The 19847-nt window shown below is 44.4% G+C and overlaps 1 protein-coding gene across 1 annotated transcript; it reads left to right on the plus strand.

Annotated features, from left to right (window-relative positions):
- The first annotated feature begins 722 nt into the window (after positions 1-722).
- Positions 723-5218, plus strand: cldn5a (claudin 5a). The gene has a single exon (XM_080208506.1). It carries the CDS (start codon positions 991-993, stop codon positions 1639-1641), a length of 651 nt encoding a protein of 216 aa, XP_080064632.1. The 5' UTR covers positions 723-990; the 3' UTR covers positions 1642-5218.
- The last annotated feature ends 14629 nt before the right edge of the window (positions 5219-19847 follow it).

A 19847-nucleotide genomic window follows, 5' to 3' on the forward strand; every position in this document is an offset into this window, starting at 1 on the left:
TCCCCCTCTAACATTGGACACCATTGTAATTAATTAAACCCCCCTCCCCCGCCAAAAGAAATTCCCTCTTGCTGCATGAAACTTCAAACTGAACTCAATGTGAAAACTCTCAGCAGGTCAGGCAGCAAACCTTCACACCTGCTCTCCTCTAAGAAGCTCTATACTATTCCAACTCTTTGATCAAACCGTCCAGCTCTCCGCTGGGTATCACCTTCCTGCGCCGAGCCCATTTGTGGCCAGCTTGGAGCCTGTGTGAAGAGTCGCGGGGTGTCTTTCCGAACCGAAATCCGCTATATAAGTTCTGCCCATACTTTCTGCTCATTGTATGTAGCTGCCTCTCTCTCTCTCTCTCTCATTATGTAACTCTTTCGCACCCAAACTAGCCAATTTCTGAGAAATACAAAACAACCGAGAATGGGATTTAATCCAGTGCCCACCCCATTCTCCACAGGAGAGAAATACCACTCAATGGCACCAGATCACCCCCTCCATGTCCAGTAACAGAGATTGCAACTGGTTCAGAAACATTGTCCCTTTGGGTGGCTTTGTTTGACTGTTTGTCTTTGAAGTCTTTTCAATCTGAGAATATGTGATAGAGGTGGGATTTGGAGATTGGTGGGGTGGGGGGGGGGGGTCTGACCTTTCCTTGCTGCACTGGAGCGAGTGGGAGCAGCGCGGTGCTGCACTTGTCTCAGTAACTGGACAGCCCTCTCCCCTCTCAGTCTCCTGGAGAAAGTGGCCTTTTTTTTGTGTCTGTTCTCCTCCCATTGGACGGGATGTGAGTAATGGGCTTGGAGCCGGGTTGCCTCCGATTGGCCGGCTGGGCCGCCTGGAGGTTTTTTTTGTCCACTTGCCTGTCGCCTGGGTTTCCCAGTTTGAAGGCGAGGCGCTGGGAGAGCGGAGCCATGCACAGCATCATTCCCAAAGTGAGCAGGGGAGCTGCGGGCCGACACGTCTACTGAGAGGCTCTCCCTTCTCCACTGTGCGGGGATGCCGTCGGCAGGTTTGGAGATTGTGGGCCTGGGACTGTGTGTCCTGGGCTGGCTGGGGGTCATGCTGGCCTGCGGGCTGCCCATGTGGAAAGTGACCGCTTTCATCGAGAGCAACATCGTGGTGGCGCAGACGGTGTGGGAAGGGCTGTGGATGAACTGCGTGGTGCAGAGCACCGGGCAGATGCAGTGCAAAGTCTACAACTCGCTGCTGGCCCTTGGGCAGGACCAGCAAGCAGCCCGGGCGCTGACTGTCATCGCCTCCATCCTGGGACTGATTGGGCTGCTGGTCACCATCCTGGGGGCTCAGTGCACCAACTGCACCGAGGGGGTGACCACCAAAGCCCGCATCGTCATCAGCGGAGGGGTCATCTTCATCCTCGCCGGCCTGATGGCCCTCATCCCGGTCTGCTGGATGGCCAACACCATCGTGCGCGACTTCTACGATCCGATCGTGCCCGTCTCCAAGAAGAGGGAGATGGGGGCGGCTCTGTATGTCGGCTGGACGGCCAGTGCGCTCCTCTTCATCGGAGGCTCGCTGCTCTGCTGCTCCTGCCCCCCCAAGCAAGACCAGTCATCCTTCGCCGTCAAGTACACGGCCCCAAGGAGAGCATCGGCCAACGGGGATTACGACAAGAGGAATTACGTGTGAACAGAGTCTCCCCGCCAGCTGTCTGGGGAGACCAGAACTGCAGCCAGGGGAGCGAGCGAATGGCACAACCCGAGCCCCCACCAGTTTTCTTACTCCTGCTTATTTGAAGCAGTCTTTTTTTTTATTTAATGGATTTGTATTGTAAAGGAAAACAGAAGTGTTCATTGTCTATCTATCCAGCTTTTGGGTTAACCTTTTTGAGAATTGGAAGCGCGCCCCAGTGATTTTTACGGAGTTGGACAGTGACGGGAGGATTGCGAAGAGACTTTTGAACAAGCCCTGGGAGACTGTGTTCAGTTTGATTTGCAATGGACGGTTCCGTCAGCGTCTCTTGTTTCGGTGCACGGTCCGGGGGACCCCCCCTCGGTCCCACTCAGAGATGCTGGGTTTAGACGGAAGGTTTGGTTTGAATTCATTAGAAAGTCGTGATGTGAAGGAAAGAGCAGAGAGCGCGGCTCCATAATCAGCTTGTTGTTATGTGCGCCCAGTAACCCAGCTCATACTTACAGCTTTACTCCAAATGTGCTTTGTGATTTTTCTCCATTGATTTTACTTTATAGATTAATGCTGCGAGACTTAGTCCTTCCACCCTGCGCGCTCACTGTTTAACGACACTAAGTTTAACGCGTTTAGTTGGGTTAGGTTTACGATTAAGAGTCGGATCTCGGCGGAGAGTGAGTTCCCCATCCGCTTTGCCTGTGGTGGGCTGTTCTCAGATTTGCCCAGTTCGAAGTTTTTTTTTAAACTTTGTGATTTCAGCCCCACACTTTATTATTCAGACAGCCCGCTGTCCCGGAAAGCAACGGTCTTCTTAACCTGTTGCTTCTCCTTAGCGTCCCCACAGGAGTGGACTATCTTATCTCGGGGCGAGTTCCCAGCTCGCTTCTTTCCCTCCTAGAGCGAAAGGCGATTCATTCCTAATCAGACACCTATCTGTCCCTTTAGAAAGGACAGCGTCTGCAGTGAGCAGCTCCCACCGTGAGGTCAACATTGACGGTATTAATGGGGGGAGAATGGGGAAGCAGGCAGTATTGGAGATATCGCGAATATTGAACAGTATTCGTGTCTTCATTAAGTGCAATGTTGCATTTGCAGAATATATTCTGGGTGCGAGCAATTGCAGAGTTAGTGAGAATCACTGATAGAGACAGACCAGATCTTGATGGTGAGAGTTTATATGGTCGAGGCAGTATTATCGTTCATATTGGGACTGTAATAACCATTGACGGAACTCAGTGTCGATGGTTGGATGGGTATTAACGATCGGGGCGGTTATGTTGTTTTTTTTCATACAATCATTTGCCAAAGGTTTCACACAAGGATGAAAACCAGCCGACTGTTTCCAATGATCGCGCCGCTGTAAGAACGGTTTGAAGTGGTGGGGGAAACGCTTTGAGTTGTCCCTGTGAGTTGGAGGGTGAGAAGTGTCCAGAAAAACTCGCTGACTGGATCCACCACCTCCACCGCCCCCCCTACCCCCGCCACCCCCAGTAGCTCTGTGACTGACTGAATACAATCAATGTACAAATGAAGCGGTCACATGCTTTTCTAAGCAGTGGGATTGCTGCTGAGAAGGCCAGCGGTCGCCCCTGGTTACCGGAGATGCTGCTGTAACGAGGAGACCTGCCACTCTTTGCTGGGCCCCATCTTTGCTGGGCTTTACAGCACAAGAGGCTTCAGATCAAACAGCCCCGGGCTAAGACCTTCCCCACACAACCCTGGCCTCAAGCAGCACAAAGCACTCAGTCAGCTGCCTCGGAAATGTTCTGTCTCATACACTGTGGGCTCTACCACCTCTGGGGCAAAGAAACTATTCCAATTTCCACTCGGCACTGGGATTCATTCTAGCTACAGGCCAGGTTGCAAATCGGGAAACAAGGCAATTCGCAGCCGAATACATGTAGCGCTCAATTTTCCTCTTCATTGAAGCCAATAAAACGAAAAAAGAAACACAATTCTCTTTCGCACATTTTACGCCACCACCCAAAGTTACTGAGACTTAACATCCTTCATAATTTTAGACATCTCTATTAAGTCTCTCACAGCTGCCTTTGCCCTAAAGAGAGCAACAAAATCTTATCTTGTCGGCACGGTTGCTAGCACTGCTGTCTCACAGTGCCAGGGTTCGATTCCCGGCTTTGGTCACTGTCTATGCGGAGTCTGCACATTCTGCCCGTCTCTTTCTGGGTTTCCTCCAGGTGCTCCTGTTTCCACAGTCCGAAGTACGTGCTTTGGCCATGCTGAATTCTCCCTCAGTGTACCTGAATAGGCTCCGGAGTGTGTCAACTGGGCGATTTTTACAGTAACTTCATTGCAGTGTTAATGTAAGCCTATTTGTGACACTAATAAACTTTAAATCAACAATATGAGATCTATAATGACACAAGGGATCCCAATTTGGCCGAGAAAGCCCTTGGTAAGTGCAGTTATAATCTCCCGAACCCAGCCTCAGAGAGACTCAATACACCGTCCCCATAATATACAAGAACATCAACCTAGAATGAACGTGAACAACTACCTCCGACAGGATTCTGTTACCACATAAAAGCAAAACACTGCGGATGCTGGAAATCTAAAATAAAACAGAAAATGCTGGATAAACGCAGCAGGTCTGGCAGCATCCGTGGAAGTGAAACAGTTAATGTTTGGGATCTAAATCTTTAAAACAATCTAAAATATTTTCTGTTCTTATCTGTTATCATATCCTTATTTTGTTTAATCTCCAACCAAATTATCCTTGCTATATTAGCAGGATGGCCAATTAGTTGGATATTTGAAGCACTAAGTGTGACAAGAAGGTATGGACCCGAACAGACCACTGAGTTCATGAAGTGATTTTCTCTCTATCGACCGTCACACTCTCTGCCCTGTTAATTTAATCCCCTCGTGCAGTCTGGAGGGGAGAATGGCAAACATGAAAGAAGTAATCTGGGAAATTTCTCACTGACCAGGAAGAATCATTGAGCAAAACTCCTGAATATTATTCTAGCCGTCTGACCCTGGCCAAAGCGGTTAGATTCGGCGCCTGTTTCTGCATTTGACTCCCAGCCTCCGTCACGAAATCCTGGCTGGAGGAAAACTCAGTCCCGTGGAGCAGTCACCAGACTGGAGGGAGCCAACCCTGTTCTCGCGAGTAGCACCTTTGATTTATTGTAAAGTATTTGTGCTTTTTGATATCTATGTGGGAATGGGTGCTTTAAACATACATTCGCCTTCCAGGCTTCCCTTCCTAATTAACTAAACTATGATCCGGGTCCAATGAATTATGTCACTTTGAAGGTAGGGTTCCAATTATTGAACAAGAGGTTGTGATTGTGGTTTTATTATCGAATTTTATACCCTTAAAATAAACCTGCTTAGACCTGTAAACTGCCCAATGAGATGCATCTCGATGCTTAACTAAATCCACTGATAACAGCTTTCCACTGCCCGGATCCTTTACGCGACTTCTAGCAACCCTCTGCCTTCACCGTTTGCACTTTTGCTAATGGATGCTGATCGACTATGTGCAGGTTCGATGTCTTCTGTGCTATTGTGTATCATCTCACAATTATCTACATTAAAAAAATCATTGCTATTCCTGAGCCTGCCTGTTGAATTTGTTGTAGAAACTGGTGAGCGCCAATCATCTCCCCTTCAGTGTTACCTGCTTCGTGATGGGGGCTGCGCGGGACTTCACGCAATTTTAACAATAGCAAAGTCCAGAGAGGAAAATACCGCATCTCTTTGATATCATCTAAACGCAATACAAATCATGAAAGGACTTCAGATTTGGTTAGCCTGTGATCTGCTTGTGGATCACTGTTCGCAAGATAGTTTATCTGAAGAATGCGTTTTGTTAGCTATTTTGGCTGAGATCAATAATTTCTGATTACTTTATATACATACTCAACTTGTAAATCATCTCTGCCCTTAGCTTCGTATTAGGCTATTCAATCACTGGGGAAATTCTGCTCTCTGCTCCAAATTAAATTGCTGATTCTCAGTCTAATTCTAATCTTCAAAGCCATGCTGTATTCTGACGAATTTGACTTCTCCATCTACACCCACACAATCATCATCTATTTAATAGCACTACTTGAACGAATGACCTCGTTCAATGTGATAATGACTTGGTGAGTACAGCGTTGTCAGAGGTGCTTTTTGCTGAAACTTTAAACTGATCACCCCACACCCACCACTCCCACCACACCCTCCCCACTCCTGCCCCCACCCAGTTTGCTACTGGGTTAAATGTTAAGTTATCTTTTAGCCATATCCCTGCATCTATGGCCCATGGGAAAGTTGAAGCTTGATGAAATTGGTCTATTTCCAAGGACTGTTAAGGGCAATTAGTGTGTCTTAGTTATAATTTGTTTTTTTGCCCAAGTGTGGTTAATTAGCAATGTTCAGAAATTGTAAATAGGCATTGAGATACTAAATATAGTGGAATAAGGAAATGTTGAAGATTCAACTGCTTTTTTGTCATCAGACGTTGCAGGAGTTTGCTCTCAATGAAAGGCTACTTCAAAACAAAACATTATTTTCCTATTTGTGGGATTGAGGGATTGAGTTTAGGAGTCGGGAGGTAATGCTGCAACTTTATAAGACCCTTGTCAGACCCCACTTGGAGAACTGTGCGCAGTTCTGGTCGCCTCACTACAGGAAGGATGTGGAAGCTATTGAAAGGGTGCAGAGGAGATTTAAAAGGATGTTGCATGGATTGGGAAGCATGCCTTATGAAGATAGGTTGAGGGAGCTAGGTCTATTCTCCCTGGAGAGACGAAGGTTGAGAGGTGACCTGATAGAGGTTGATAAAATGTTGAGAGGAATAGATAGGGTGGATTCTCGGAGGCTTTTTCCCAGGGCTGAAATGGTCACTACGAGAGGACACAGGTTTAAGGTGCTGGGAAGCAAGTACAGAGGAGGTGTTAGGGGTAAGTTTTTCACTCAAAGAGTGGTGAGTGAGTGGAATCGGCTGCCTCGGTGGTGGTATCAGCGAACTTGCTGAGGTCTTTTAAAATACTTCTGGATGAGTACATGGGATTTCATGGGATTGAGAGTTATAGATAGGCCTGGTAGGTATGGATATGATCGGCGCAACTTGTGGGCCGAAGGGCCTGTTTGTGCTGTAGTGTTCTATGTTCTGTTTACAATGATTTAGTTTGTGAAGACTACCTTTTCATTTGGTTACCCTCAGTATTTTACTCTCCTCTATATAGGTGCTTGAAGAAAGAAATTAAGAACAGAAAGAATGGTATAACTTACTGAGTTTTTGATTACAAACCACATGTTACTTTGAGAGTTGGATTGTGTCTAGATAATAAAATTTGAGTTGAATTATATTGGAATTATTGCGGTTCATCATCTCATTAAATTGTGAAAGTCTAAATTCCATTGTAGTTACAGTAACGTTCTGGTCATTGGAAGTATTTACTTGAGCATTACTGAAAAAAGTAGCATGTTATCAAAGCTTTCAATTTTACACTCATCAGGATGAACACATTTCAAAAGGAACATCAGATTATACTGCATGAAAAAAGTATGCTGATTGGTTGGCAGATTGACTCCAACTGATCACAGAGTCATCAAAGGTAATGCATTGAGGAACTATTACCCACGTGATTTTATTTAATTCAAAAGGATGTTCAAGTTCTTTTTATCTGCAGAGCATGGATGCCTATGAATGAATGTATGTAGCTTCTAGCAAGTATAAATGAACCATACTGATAATCTTAAATTGGTTGCGAGTGTAATTCTTTGCACACAGGTTATTGTTAATGCTGTCCAATTACAAAATTGCATCATGCAAAGTTCAGAACATAATGTCCGATGTTAGATGTGAACGACATCAGGATATGTTAAATGTCTTAATTTAAGTGGAAATGTCGAGAGTGCACAAGGAAATCATGGCTTGGAAACGTTCCCTTTTGGGCTCGAGACAAGTTTCCATGTGTCATTTCTTTAAATAAGAGTGGTTTGTAGGATCTCATTGGATATTAATGGTACAGGATTGGCAAAAATATTTTGAGTGGCTTCCTGGACAAGTACACGTTGAATCTCCCGCTGAACTTTCCTGTCAAAGAACATGGCTGACAGCCAACAAAATACTCCCATTGATACAGAGCCTCAAAAACCCCATGCATCTGAAATTCTTAAATACTGTACTGGAATACACTCCACATTCTACAAACTGACCACAGTGCCGATGGTGTACCTCCTGTTCGACTACAAATATCACCAATCGCAACCTGGTAACTGACCTGAGTGGTGAAGTCCCAGATTTCAACATTTCACGGAAAATTTGAACAACCCTCAATCACTTGGGTTGATCCAAGGAAGATAGCTTCTTCCACAATGAGGAACAGCTCATATTGTGATTGTCGCCATCCAAATTTCGTTTGACAAAGTACCTCACAAGAGGTTATTGCAGAAGGTTGAGGGACATGGAGTTGGGGGTAGGGTGTTAGCATGGATAGAGGATTGGTTGTCAAATAGGAGGCAAAGAGTGGAGGTCAACGGGTGCTATTTGGATTGGCAGATGGTGACTAGTGGAGTGCCCCAGGGGTCGGTGCTGGGGCCTCAGCTTTTTACCATTTATATAGATGATCTGGAGGAGGGAACCGAGTGTAGGGTGTCGAAATTTGCTGATGACACCAAGATTGGGGGAACGGCAAATTGTGCGGAGGGTGTGGAGAGTCTGCAGAAGGATCTAGATAGGCTGGGCGAATGGGCCAGGAACTGGCAAACGGAATTTAATGTTGGCAAGTGTGAGGTGGTCCACTTTGGTAGGAATAATGGTGGGAAGGATTATTACTTACGTGGCGAAAAACTGCAGCAGGCGACGGTGCAGAGGGACCTCGGGGTCCTTGTGCATGAGTCGCAAAAACCCAGCTTGCAGGTGCAGCAGGTGGTCAGGAAGGCGAATGGGATGCTGGCCTTCATAGCGAGGGGGATTGAATATAAAAGTAGGGAGGCCTTGCTGCAGCTGTATAGGGCATTGGTGAGGCCGCAGCTGGAGTACTGTGTGCAGTTTTGGGCGCCGCACCTGCGCAAAGATATTTTGGCCTTGGAGGGAGTGCAGAGGAGGTTTACTAGGCTGATACTGGAGTTGAGGGGGTTGAGCTATGAGGAGAGGCTGAATAAACTAGGCTTGTACTCGTTAGAGTTTAGAAGAATGAGGGGAGATCTCATTGAGACGTATAAGATGATGAATGGGATGGATAGGATAGAGGTGGAGAGACTCTTCCCGCTCAAAAAAGACAGTAGGACTAGGGAGCACAGCCTCAAGATAAAGGGGGGGTGGTTTAGAACGGAGTTGAGGAGGAACTTCTTCACTCAAAGGGTGGTGAATCTCTGGAATTCTCTGCCCGTTGAAGTGGTGGAGGCTGCCTCGCTAAATATTTTTAAGACGCGGGTTGATGGGTTTTTGATAAGAGAGGGGATTAAGGGTTATGGGGAGAGGGCGGGAAAGTGGAACTGAGCCATGACAGATCAGCCATGATCTTATTGAATGGCGGGGCAGGCTCGAAGGGCTAGATGGCCTACTCCTGCTCCTATTTCTTATGTTCTTAAATTAGTCCATAATCCAAACACTTAACTTCTGCCCTGAGAGATCCATCCATAGCATCACAACCATTCACACCGATTCAGCTGAAGCCTTTGAATAGATTGGTAAACTCAACATCACACCATAACTATATAATAAACTGGAATCCGAAACAAAAACAGAAAATGCTGAAAAACCTCAGGAGGTCTGACAGCGTCTGCGAAGAGAGAACAGAGCTAATATTTTGAGCCTGGATGACCAGAGCTGTAACTATAACCGCTCCCCAGCCATAAGGATAATAAAAAAAACAGTTCTTAGGTATAAAGTAGCTTCACGGGATAAGGAAATGACCTCTTAGTGCAGCAAGGATCCAGTAATTTCGAGAATTGAACAAATGATCTGAACACTTAGGCAGACAAGAACCGCCACAGCGTGGTGATCTGGATTTAAGATTTTGCCTTTTAGAGACTTCTCCCTAACCCATTCAGGAACGTTTATTATTTTCCAAGTCAGAGTGCACAAGTGGGGAGACATATAACAATTAGCTCCGAAAATAATTGTCAGCACTTTTGTCCCCAATATAAAAACAAGTCTCAGCATCATTTATTTCTGACATTGGAATGAGAAGATAAACTGTACTGTGTCAAGCACGTAGGATGTTCAAGAATATCAACATTTTAAAAAGTCAGCCCATGTGATTCCTACTGAATGCGGTGATTCAAAGAATAAAGTTTTTTGTGACAATTAAAACATTGACAAATCCTGTAATTCTACTGCTTTCTGGAATTTGAAAAGTTTTGAAAGATAATTTGAACTCGGCCACAATATAATTTATTTTGGAACAAAATGCAAAGTTAAGAAAACAAAGTGCGCTGATTACTTGGACCAACTTGGGGACATCAAGATATATGAAGTGTTAATCTCGATACTGTATAATGAAATTCTCCCATTGACCTGAAATATCTACTGTGCTCCCCTCACCACAGATGCTGTCAGATCTGTTGCGTATTTCCAGTATTTTCTGTTCTTAATTCAGATTTCCGGCATCGCCGCATGTTGACCTTGTGTTGAAGCAATAAAGTGAATGATTATATTGGAAACCCAAATATTGAACAAGGTGTGCAGATAGATGCAGACAAAAAAAAGTAACACATTTATACTTGGAGAACATTGATTGTGGGAAGAGGAATTTAGTACCGGAAAGTATCTATGATAGGCTGGAGCCTCTGATCACCAACCGGGTTGAGATTGCTCTGGCCGATTGGTTTAAGTGTATAAAATGCCTGACTGTTTGAGGTGCTTTCATTAATCCAGAATCTAGGACTATTAGAAGAAATAGAATTCCCTTCCTTAACCATCAGGATTATAATTTGCTAAATTGTGGTTTAAATTTAGTTTGCTCAGAAATTTATTTTCCCCTACAAGTAATGAAATCATTGTGCTAAAACACAGTAAGAACCTGTCATGTTTACGGTTCACCTGGTGAGTCGTTATCTTCAGGAACAGAAAGGCAATCTGTGTGGAGGTGTGAGAGACATAAGGGAGTCAGACTCAAAAACACTGTCCGCATCTGGACCAAGACGTGCTGTGCATATGATTTGTAGAAGAAGTGTGATACTGGGGAAATATCAGTTCAGATGTATTTTGACTCCGGTCTGGTAAGAAAATGGAGCTTTTCTTTGTGTAGAGGCAATGAGCAGGCGAAGAAGACAAGAGGCATTCTTAATTATGATCCCTCAACTAGGCCAGCAATCCAATTTCCAATCGGAACCTGTGCTCTCATTTTTTTTCGGATTTCATCTATTCCAGATTCTGCTAATCGCATTCACACCTCATCCAAGGTCCATTTTCTCTTTCCTACTTGTTCTTTTACCACTTTTCTCCATCTCTCCTGCTTTCCACCTTTTATCCTTCTCTTGCCTTTCCCTAACTTTGTATTTTGCTCATATAACTGTTTCCCCACTTCTGGTGAAAGGTCAGGGGCCTGAAAGGGTGACTCTGTTTCTCTCACTCCAGATACTGCTGAATGATTTTCTGAAGTGGTGGGGCGGGGGGGGGGAGGTGGAGATGGTCACCCAGAGAAAGGAGCGTTAGCTTGGCGAACCTCTCCATCAGCTTCAGTCCAGCTTTGCTGCGGCAGAACTTTGCAATTTCTAAAAGCTTTTCAGCCTCCAGCGAGATAAAGAAACACTTCATTCCAAACGTCATTGAAAGAGAGAAATGCCATGACAACTGGAGAGATTTGCCCCGTTGCTTAGATACCGGACGCGCTTTATAATTTTGTCACAGATGTATTTCTCCAATATTACCGGACGGATTCTGGTCTTAAGAAAAGAGAAACCGTTTCTTGAGCCAGGATCGGGGTATTTAATTTTCCAATCATCTTGGTAAAGTATTCAGATATGTATATTCAAATTAAAGAAGGGCTAAAAGGAAGAGGGGATGAAAAGAAGGTTAATTAAAACGGCGAGAGAGTGCCAACAAGCAGATCACAAACCCTGTGGCTTTGGGGAGGCCCAGTGGCTTCAGTAGAACAAAGGGATCTCGGATTAGTTTGCGAGCTCGGTTTGCCAATTATTTAAAAGAGGGAGGAACGAGCTGGAGTTGGAGACACAGAGAAAAGGAAGAAAATGGGCAAGAAAAAAAAGAGGTAAAGGACAACATATTCCCAAAAAAAAGACAAAGGCGTAACAAAGAGCAGGAAGGAACAAAGACATTGAGGCAATGAGAAAGTGCAGGAGACAGAGAGGGAGACAGTAATGGTGCACAAAGGGAGAGAAAGTACAGAAAGCAGCATTCACTCAAACATCTCCTATCATCCTCCCACATGGTCCCCGTTAACACATGATCTGTTTCACACGTCCATTCAAACAATACTTTGGAAGTTTTCGAGTGTTTTCCTGTGTTTACCCAGTGGATGATAAATAACCATGTCTAATCCCATCGCGTCAGTCACCTGTAACAGAGACTTCTGTGAGAGGAAATACGAGGGTTGTTAAGGATGTTGGGATGGCTTTATTGGAAGAGATCAACTAGTTCCGCGCACAAAGACGGGATCGGCGTTACAAACTCACTGAAGAAAAGCAGTATAAGTGACATTGTTAAATTAAATTACAAAATTGTGGAAGGGACATCGGACTTTTTCAGCGCTCGTCATTAACTTGATTACTTCATGTTCTCCTTCCATTAAGTGTCATTCCTGTAGTCTGTAACCTCACAGCAACCGTCGCCAAGGCTCGGTGGGGGAGGGAGATTTTTTTAACAATTCCTAATTAAAAATGGAATCCAGGGGCTCTCCGAGTCTGAGAGCCGATGTTCCCTGCTGTGTGTGTTTTAAATCGGACACTCCGGGTCCACAAGTCCCCTGGATCACAAATAGCAAAGAGTGAAATTAGCATCAGGACTGCAAGAACAAAGCTTTCAGACCGATTTAAGGCCACAGCACCACTCGAATAAACCAATAACGGAACCAGGAGACTGGTGTACAATTCCATCACTCCCCAGATACATTTTCTTGTAGCGAATACAAAAGCTGGCTCCCAGAGGTGATCCTATAACTTCCTAAAACTGGTGAGAATTGTGTGCAAACTAATGTGGGAATAATGTGCCCCTCACAAACAATAGGGTGATCTGTTAGTTGTGGAACTTGCATCACGCCCACGGCACTTTACGGCTGATGAATATAACGTGAGTTTTTAAAAAATACCAAACAAGTTTATTCACGCACAAACCCATTTGCAGAGGAAAGCAGAGTTAGCGAGTTATTGAAATTATTTCAAAATATAATAACTTTCTCCCTAGTTGCACTTTCACCTCCCAGTCAGAAGGGCCTGGGTTCAGTGTGGAGACTGAGTGCAGTACAGTGTGCAGTACTGAGGGTGCCCTACACAATCAGAGGTGCGGGGTCCCTGTTTGTCCTCAGCCATATCTGAAAAGATGTGGAGGTGTCGGCGTTGGACTGGGATGCGCACAGTAAGAAGTCTCACAACACCAGGTTAAAGTCCAACAGGTTTATTTGGTATCATGAGCTTTCACGGAGCTACACCTGAAGAAGGAGTGACACTCCGAAAGCTTGTGCTACCAAGTAAACCTGTCGGACTTTAACCTGATATTGTGAGATTTCTTACTGTGCCTACCCCAGTCTAACGCCAGCATCTCCACATCATATCTGAAAAGAACCAGCGGCAGAACATCCTCCTATCCTGGTCAATATTTATCCTTCAACTAAAATCACCTTAGACAGACTCATTTATTTCATTACTAATTGTGGAATCCAGCAAATTCCTACATTCCAATAATAATTGTTCTTTAGAACTATGCAAATTATTTCATTAATACAGTAGCTTTAAACCAGTTGCAGAACAATGTTGAGGCTAATGTATTTAAACTAAGCGATGCAATGTACAGGAGATTGTATGAACTATGGAGAAGGCACACAACTTTCTCTTCCAGCTACCTTCTTCGTTCCATACACCAAGGTATCTTGAGGAATTCAATCACACCATTGGGTGAAATTTTCAGGTTGTACTTATTACTTTCATTAAATTTTAGAAGGATGATAGATCAGCAGGAGGGAGATGGTGGTGTAACAGTAATGCTAATAATCCTGTGGGGTTCAAATCTCATCACAGCAACTTGAATTTGGTTAAATTAGAAACATCGAGCTTGTCCAGAGTTCAGCTGTCACTGAATGCCCTTCAGGGAAGGAAATCTGCCATTCCTTGTCTGGCCTACCTCTGACTTCTTACTGTGTTACCCCAGTGCAATGCTGACATCTCTACATCATGACTACCTGTGACCCCAGTAAGAAGTCGCACAACACCAGGTTAAAGTCCAACCAGTTTATTTGATAGTAATCCTACAAGCTTTCAGAAACACTGTTCCTTTGTCAGGTGTGTGGAAGGTCTGTGATCCCACAGGCACAGCTAAACACAGCTGACTTGGCAGTGGCAAACCGCTCAATTCAAGGGCAATTCAGGATGGGCAAATAATGTTGCTTTTGCAAGCGACATCTAACCATGAAAAAAAAACAAAAGGCAGCTTTGGTTCACTGTGCTCACAGTCTCACTCCCCGCCTTTTCCCCACAACTGCAACCTGCTTTCTTCTGACTTTAGCTTATCATTGAAACAGCCTCTATCAGACTCATAGACAGTGCATTTCCAGATCCGAATCACTCACTGAATGAAGAGGTTTTTCCCCACGTGGCAGTTGTTTCTTTTGCCAATGACCTTAAATCCGTATGTTCCCATCCTTCCGCCAATGAGCACTGTTTCCTCTTACCTACTTCTCCAGGGCTCACCATGGTTTTGAAAATGTTGATTTAATTGATGCATTGACTCTTTGCAAATAAATCTACCCCAGGACACCCAGAGTGCTGGTGAAATCAGTAAGACCATATGTCATAGTTATAGAGACAGCACAAAAAGGCCATTCAGCCCACTGTATTCGGCAGGCAAAAGACAAAGCACTCAACTATTCTAATCCCATTTTACAGCATTTGGTCCATAGCTTTGTGTGCCTTGGCATCACAAGTGCACATCTAAATTCTTCTTAAATGTTATGAGGGTCTCTGCCTTCACCATCCTTTGAGGCAGTGAGCTCCAGATTCACACCACCCTCTGAGTGAAAACATTCTCCCTCACATCCCGTCTAAACCTCCTGCCCCAACCTTAAATCTATGGCTCCTGGTCATTGATGCCTCCACCAAGGGAACAAGTTCCTTCCTGTCCACTCTATCCATAACTCTTATGTGCTGCTGTATTGTGTGGAACTCTGACTATCTGGTGGGAATGGACATCACTTCAGCTATCAAGAATAAAGTCACTTGGCTGGTGGAAATGTGAATCTCACCAATATCCTTCCCCCTCCGGTGCCTACAGCAATTGGGCCTTCCCTGCTGGAGATGACCAAGGCTAACTGTGCCCATTTGGAATATTTTCTAACTTCCTGTGCAATGACTCTTCTAAAGGGATTCTCTGAAGAGAGTGATTGTGTTCCATATGGTTAAGGTTAATACCTTTCCAATACAACTCAGTAAAAGCAGGGGTGAAATAAAAAAGAGAGATTCTGTGCTGCCTCAGCCTCCTACTGCACAACACAACCCTTGTTCTGATACAATGTAAATCAGGCATTTGTAGGACAAACTGTCTTTTAGGCTAGTTTGCTGAGAAAGTTGAAATGGAGTACATGTTTCACTGTATTTGACAGTAAGGCATTCCAGCACCTATCCCAGTATCTGTATATATATAACAGATAGCTGATCCACAAGCGCCAGTTGTGCAGCATCGTCCAAAGTTCAGAATTGCCCTTCTTGTCTCCCGTGCTCCGTTGAAAATAGGGAAGGAAAAAGAATAGTGAACTGTTGCATCCAGTCAGACAGACAGTATAGACTTGGACAAACTGGAGCAGTCGCAGATGGCAGAGAGGAACTTGCTCTTCACCTTAGTCAGATACAGCTGAGTATCATACCAGGCCCAAAAGCGGGGAGTAATGTGAACAGTGGAGGAGTTGTTACCAGGTTCACCGGGTACATCCTAAAAGCCAGCAAATGGAATAATTGCAGCAACCGAGGAAAGAGAAGCAAACTTCAATGATCCAACTGAATGTAAATAACTTTCAAAACCCTTATTTTCATTGCATCTCAGGTAAGCCAACCAGTACTTGGGTGATAACATAGCTACTACCTTCCTAATACCACCCCCCCCCCCTGTTGTTCAGAGTGCCAAGCAACCAATCAGGTTTGAGTACTCATATCATTTCTACTTGAAATTTGAGTTATTTTTACACAAATTTTGATACACATCTAAGATGAGCATCCGAAGTGCGAGAGATGAGAAAGAAGCAGGAATGGTTCTCTTTAGAGAAGATCAAGTCAAGAGGATATTGAATCGAGGTGTTGGAAATTCTGAGGGATTTTGACAGGATGGGTAGAGAGAAACTGCTTCCACAGGTAGGACGGTCAGTAACCAGAGGTCATTGATTTGAAACAATTTCAGAGAAGAAATCTGGGGGCGAGGGGAATGAGAATCTTGTTTCTAAAAACAGCAACTTCGTATAAGCTAGAATTCATTTCCTGAAATGGAGTCAAAATAGATTCAATAACAATTTTCATAAAGGGTTTAGGTATAAACGCCAAAGAAAAACATGTTCTTATGGGGAAAGAGGCATGGGGCTAACAAAATGGGTCATAGAATCATAGAATACCTACGGTGCATAAGGAAGTCAGTCGGCCCATCAAGTCCAACAAAGCATCTCACCGAGGCCCTATCCCCGTAACCCCACATATTTGCCTCGCTAATCCCCTTATCATAAGTTAAGTTAATTTATTTATTAGTCACAAGTAGGCTTACATTCACACTGCAATGAAGTGACTGTGAAAATCCATGAATTGCCACACTCCGGCGCCTGTTTGAATACACTGAGGGAGAATTTAGCATATCCATCCCACCTAACCTGCGCATCTTTTGGACTGTGGGAGAAAACCGGAGCACCCAGAGGTGCTCTTAGGCTGGCTGGTGTAACAAATTGTCCCTAAACTATTCTCCCCTGAATCTGGTTACAATAGGGGTACCATACACATACACACGGGTCAAGGTAGGTGTAGGAAAATGCTTTGTTAAGATGGCGGTGCGGGCTTGTTGGGCCGAAGGGCCTGTTTCCCGTACTGGGTTGTTCTTTGTTCTTTGAAACCCATGCAGACACAGGGAGAACATACAAACTCCACGCAGACAGTGAGCCAAGGCTGGAACTGAACCTGGGTCCCTGGCGCTGTGAGGCAGCAGTGTTAACCAGTGTGCCATTGTGCCGCCCTAACATGCATATTTTGGGATACTAAGGAGCAATTTAGCAAGTCCAATCCACCTAACCTGCACATCTTTGGACTGTAGAAGGAAATAAGCGCACCCAGAGGAAACCCACGCAGACATGGTGAGAATGAGCAAACTCCACACAGAGAGTCATCCAAGGCTGGAATTGAACCCGGGTCTCTGGAGTTGTGAGGCAGCAGTGCTAACCACTATGCCACCATGCTGCCCCAAAGTGCTAAGTATTTCATCCCTGGTTAGGACCAAATCGCCATCCTTTTGGTTACAGCTGTTCCAAAGGCAAACACAATATGATTTAAAATGGAGGTGTTGCTGGGCTGGAAACAGGTCTCATTGAGGACAGTTAAAAAGTGCTCAGAGAACACAGCATGATTCCTTCCAGCGAGACCTTTCTAATTTTGGGAGCTTCTGAACAAGCACAATTGGACTGATACACAAGAGGCTGTGGTTTGGTCAAGTTTGTGGCTGAAGTTTCATTCAGGTGGAAGGTTTGAATGGACAGATGAAAAGATCAGTTTTGTAAGGCTTGCAGTTAGATGCACAAGCCTAAATTCCACAAAATCTAAGCTATGTAATTTGCATCTGTCCTCCAGCTCTGGTCTGCAATACAGTGCTAATCGAAACATGAACAGAGAGCTGAATTCCAAAGAGGGACTGCCCTTAAAATTAGGGCAGCATTTAATCAGTGTGTCATCAAAGAACCCTAGCAAAACTGAAATAAATGAGAATCAGTGAGGGGGAAATGCTCATGACTGTTGGAGTACAATCATCTCAGTCCCAGGTCTGAGTTCCTCTGGACTCCCCAGTACCAGGGATGGGCAATAAATGCTGGCCTTGTCAGAATTACTCACATCCCATGAACAAAAAAACACAACATGGACTGCCAAGAATTCAGTACCACCTTCTCCAGGCATTTAGTGTGGGCAATGTATATGGGCCTTTTCAGTGACATTTACATCTCACAAATGAGGAGTGCAGGTGTATCTGGGTGTAAATGTGGAGAAACTCCACATTTCAAGCATTTTAAAGATCTTCTTATACTAGTCAGTCTTTAGGACCCAGTAAGAACTCTTCTGAAATCTTACTTTGCCATGCCAGAGTAATTCAATTCTCCCCCGGTGTGTTGAATTTCAGCCCATTGGAGAATTTCTTTCTTTTCTGCTGACCTGGTGCAAACGTTTTAATAAACAAGAGAGGAATTCCAAGGATTCAGAGAGTGGAAAGTAAAAGCTTAACAGGGGCCTGAAAGGAAACAGACAATAAGTACAAGGAGAGAATCTGGCAAAACTATCAAAATGGAGCCAATGGAACAGAGGCAGGAAAATAACAATCTAAAAGAGAAAGAAGAGTTTTGACAAAGGGTCACTTGGACTCGAAACCTCAGCACTTTCCTCTCCTTACAGATGCTGCCAGACCTGCTGCGATTTTCCAAGATTTCCTCTTTTGGTTTTAGATTCCAGCATCCGCAGTAATTCGCTTTTATATTTAAAACAATAATCTTCCTCATACCAGCCTGAAGCCAGATAAATACACTTACTGAAGGCTCAAGAACTGGCAACAGACATAATTATCAGCTCAGTAGTTCACTATTTCTTGATCAATGTGACAGTGAAGTTAAATACGTTACAAGTTATCTGCTAATGAAATATCTTACTTTGAGAAAATACATTTAAACTGTAACTCAGAGGTTCAGGCCCAATGGCATCTCTGATTTCAGTAGCATATATGTCAAGAATTCAACTGCTTAAGAAGCTGGTCCAATTGATAGTTTTCTTGCAAATTTAATGACTTCTGTTCTTCAAATACTATATTCCCTTTACTAAGCTGCTAAATAAGAGCCCGTGGTGTTAGAGACAAGGTATGAGCATGAACAAAAGATTGGTTGACTGGCAGAAGGCAGAGAGTGTGAGTAAAGATGTTCTTTTCAGGATGGCATCCAGTGACTAGTATAGCTCCTAGAATCTCTACAGTGCAGAAGAAAGCCATTCGGCCCATCTGGTTTCCACCAACCACCCAGTGTTGTTCCCACCCAGGCTCTATCTCCACAACCCCAAGCATTTACCCTAGCTAATCTCCCTGATATAGGGGGCAATTTAGCATGGCCAATCCACCTAACCCTTAAGACCATCAGACATAGGAGCAGAATTAGGCCACTCAGCCCATTGAGTCTGTTCTTTTCTCATCACAATTCTCCTGCCTTTTTCCTATAACCCCTGATCCCCTTATCAATCAAGAACTTATCTATTTCTGTCTTAAAGACATTCAATGACCTGGCCTTCACAGCCTTCTGCGGTAAAGAGTTTTACAGATTCACCAGTCTCTGGCTGAAGAAATTCCTCTTCATCTCTGTTTTAAAGGATCGTCCCTTTAGTCTGAGGTTGTGCCCTCCGGCTCTAGTTTTTCCTACAAGTGGAAACATCCTCTCTATGTCCACTCTATCCAGACCTTGTAGTATCCTATAAGTTTCAATAAGATGCCCCCTCACCCTTCTAAACTCCAATGAGTGCAGACCCAGTCCTCAACGTTCCTCACACAATAAGCTCTTCGATCCAGGGATCATTCTTGTGAACCTCCTCTGGACCCTTTCCAAGACTAGCATATCCTTCCTTAGGTATGAGGCCCAAAACTGCTCACAGTACTCCAGATGGGGTCTGACCAGAGCCTTAAACAGCCTCAGAGATACATCCCTGCTTTTGTATTCTAGCCCTCTCGACATGAATGCTAACATTGCATTTGCCTTCCTAACTGCTGACTGAACCTGCTTAAAAGAATCTTGAACAAGGACTTCCAAGTCCCTTTGTATTTCTGATTTCCTAAGCATTTTCCCATTTAGAAAATAGTTCATTTCTCCATT

This window comes from Carcharhinus amblyrhynchos, chromosome 20 (assembly GCF_965287045.1).
Source record: "Carcharhinus amblyrhynchos chromosome 20, sCarAmb.v2.hapA, whole genome shotgun sequence".
NCBI classification, from domain to species: Eukaryota; Metazoa; Chordata; class Chondrichthyes; order Carcharhiniformes; family Carcharhinidae; genus Carcharhinus; species Carcharhinus amblyrhynchos.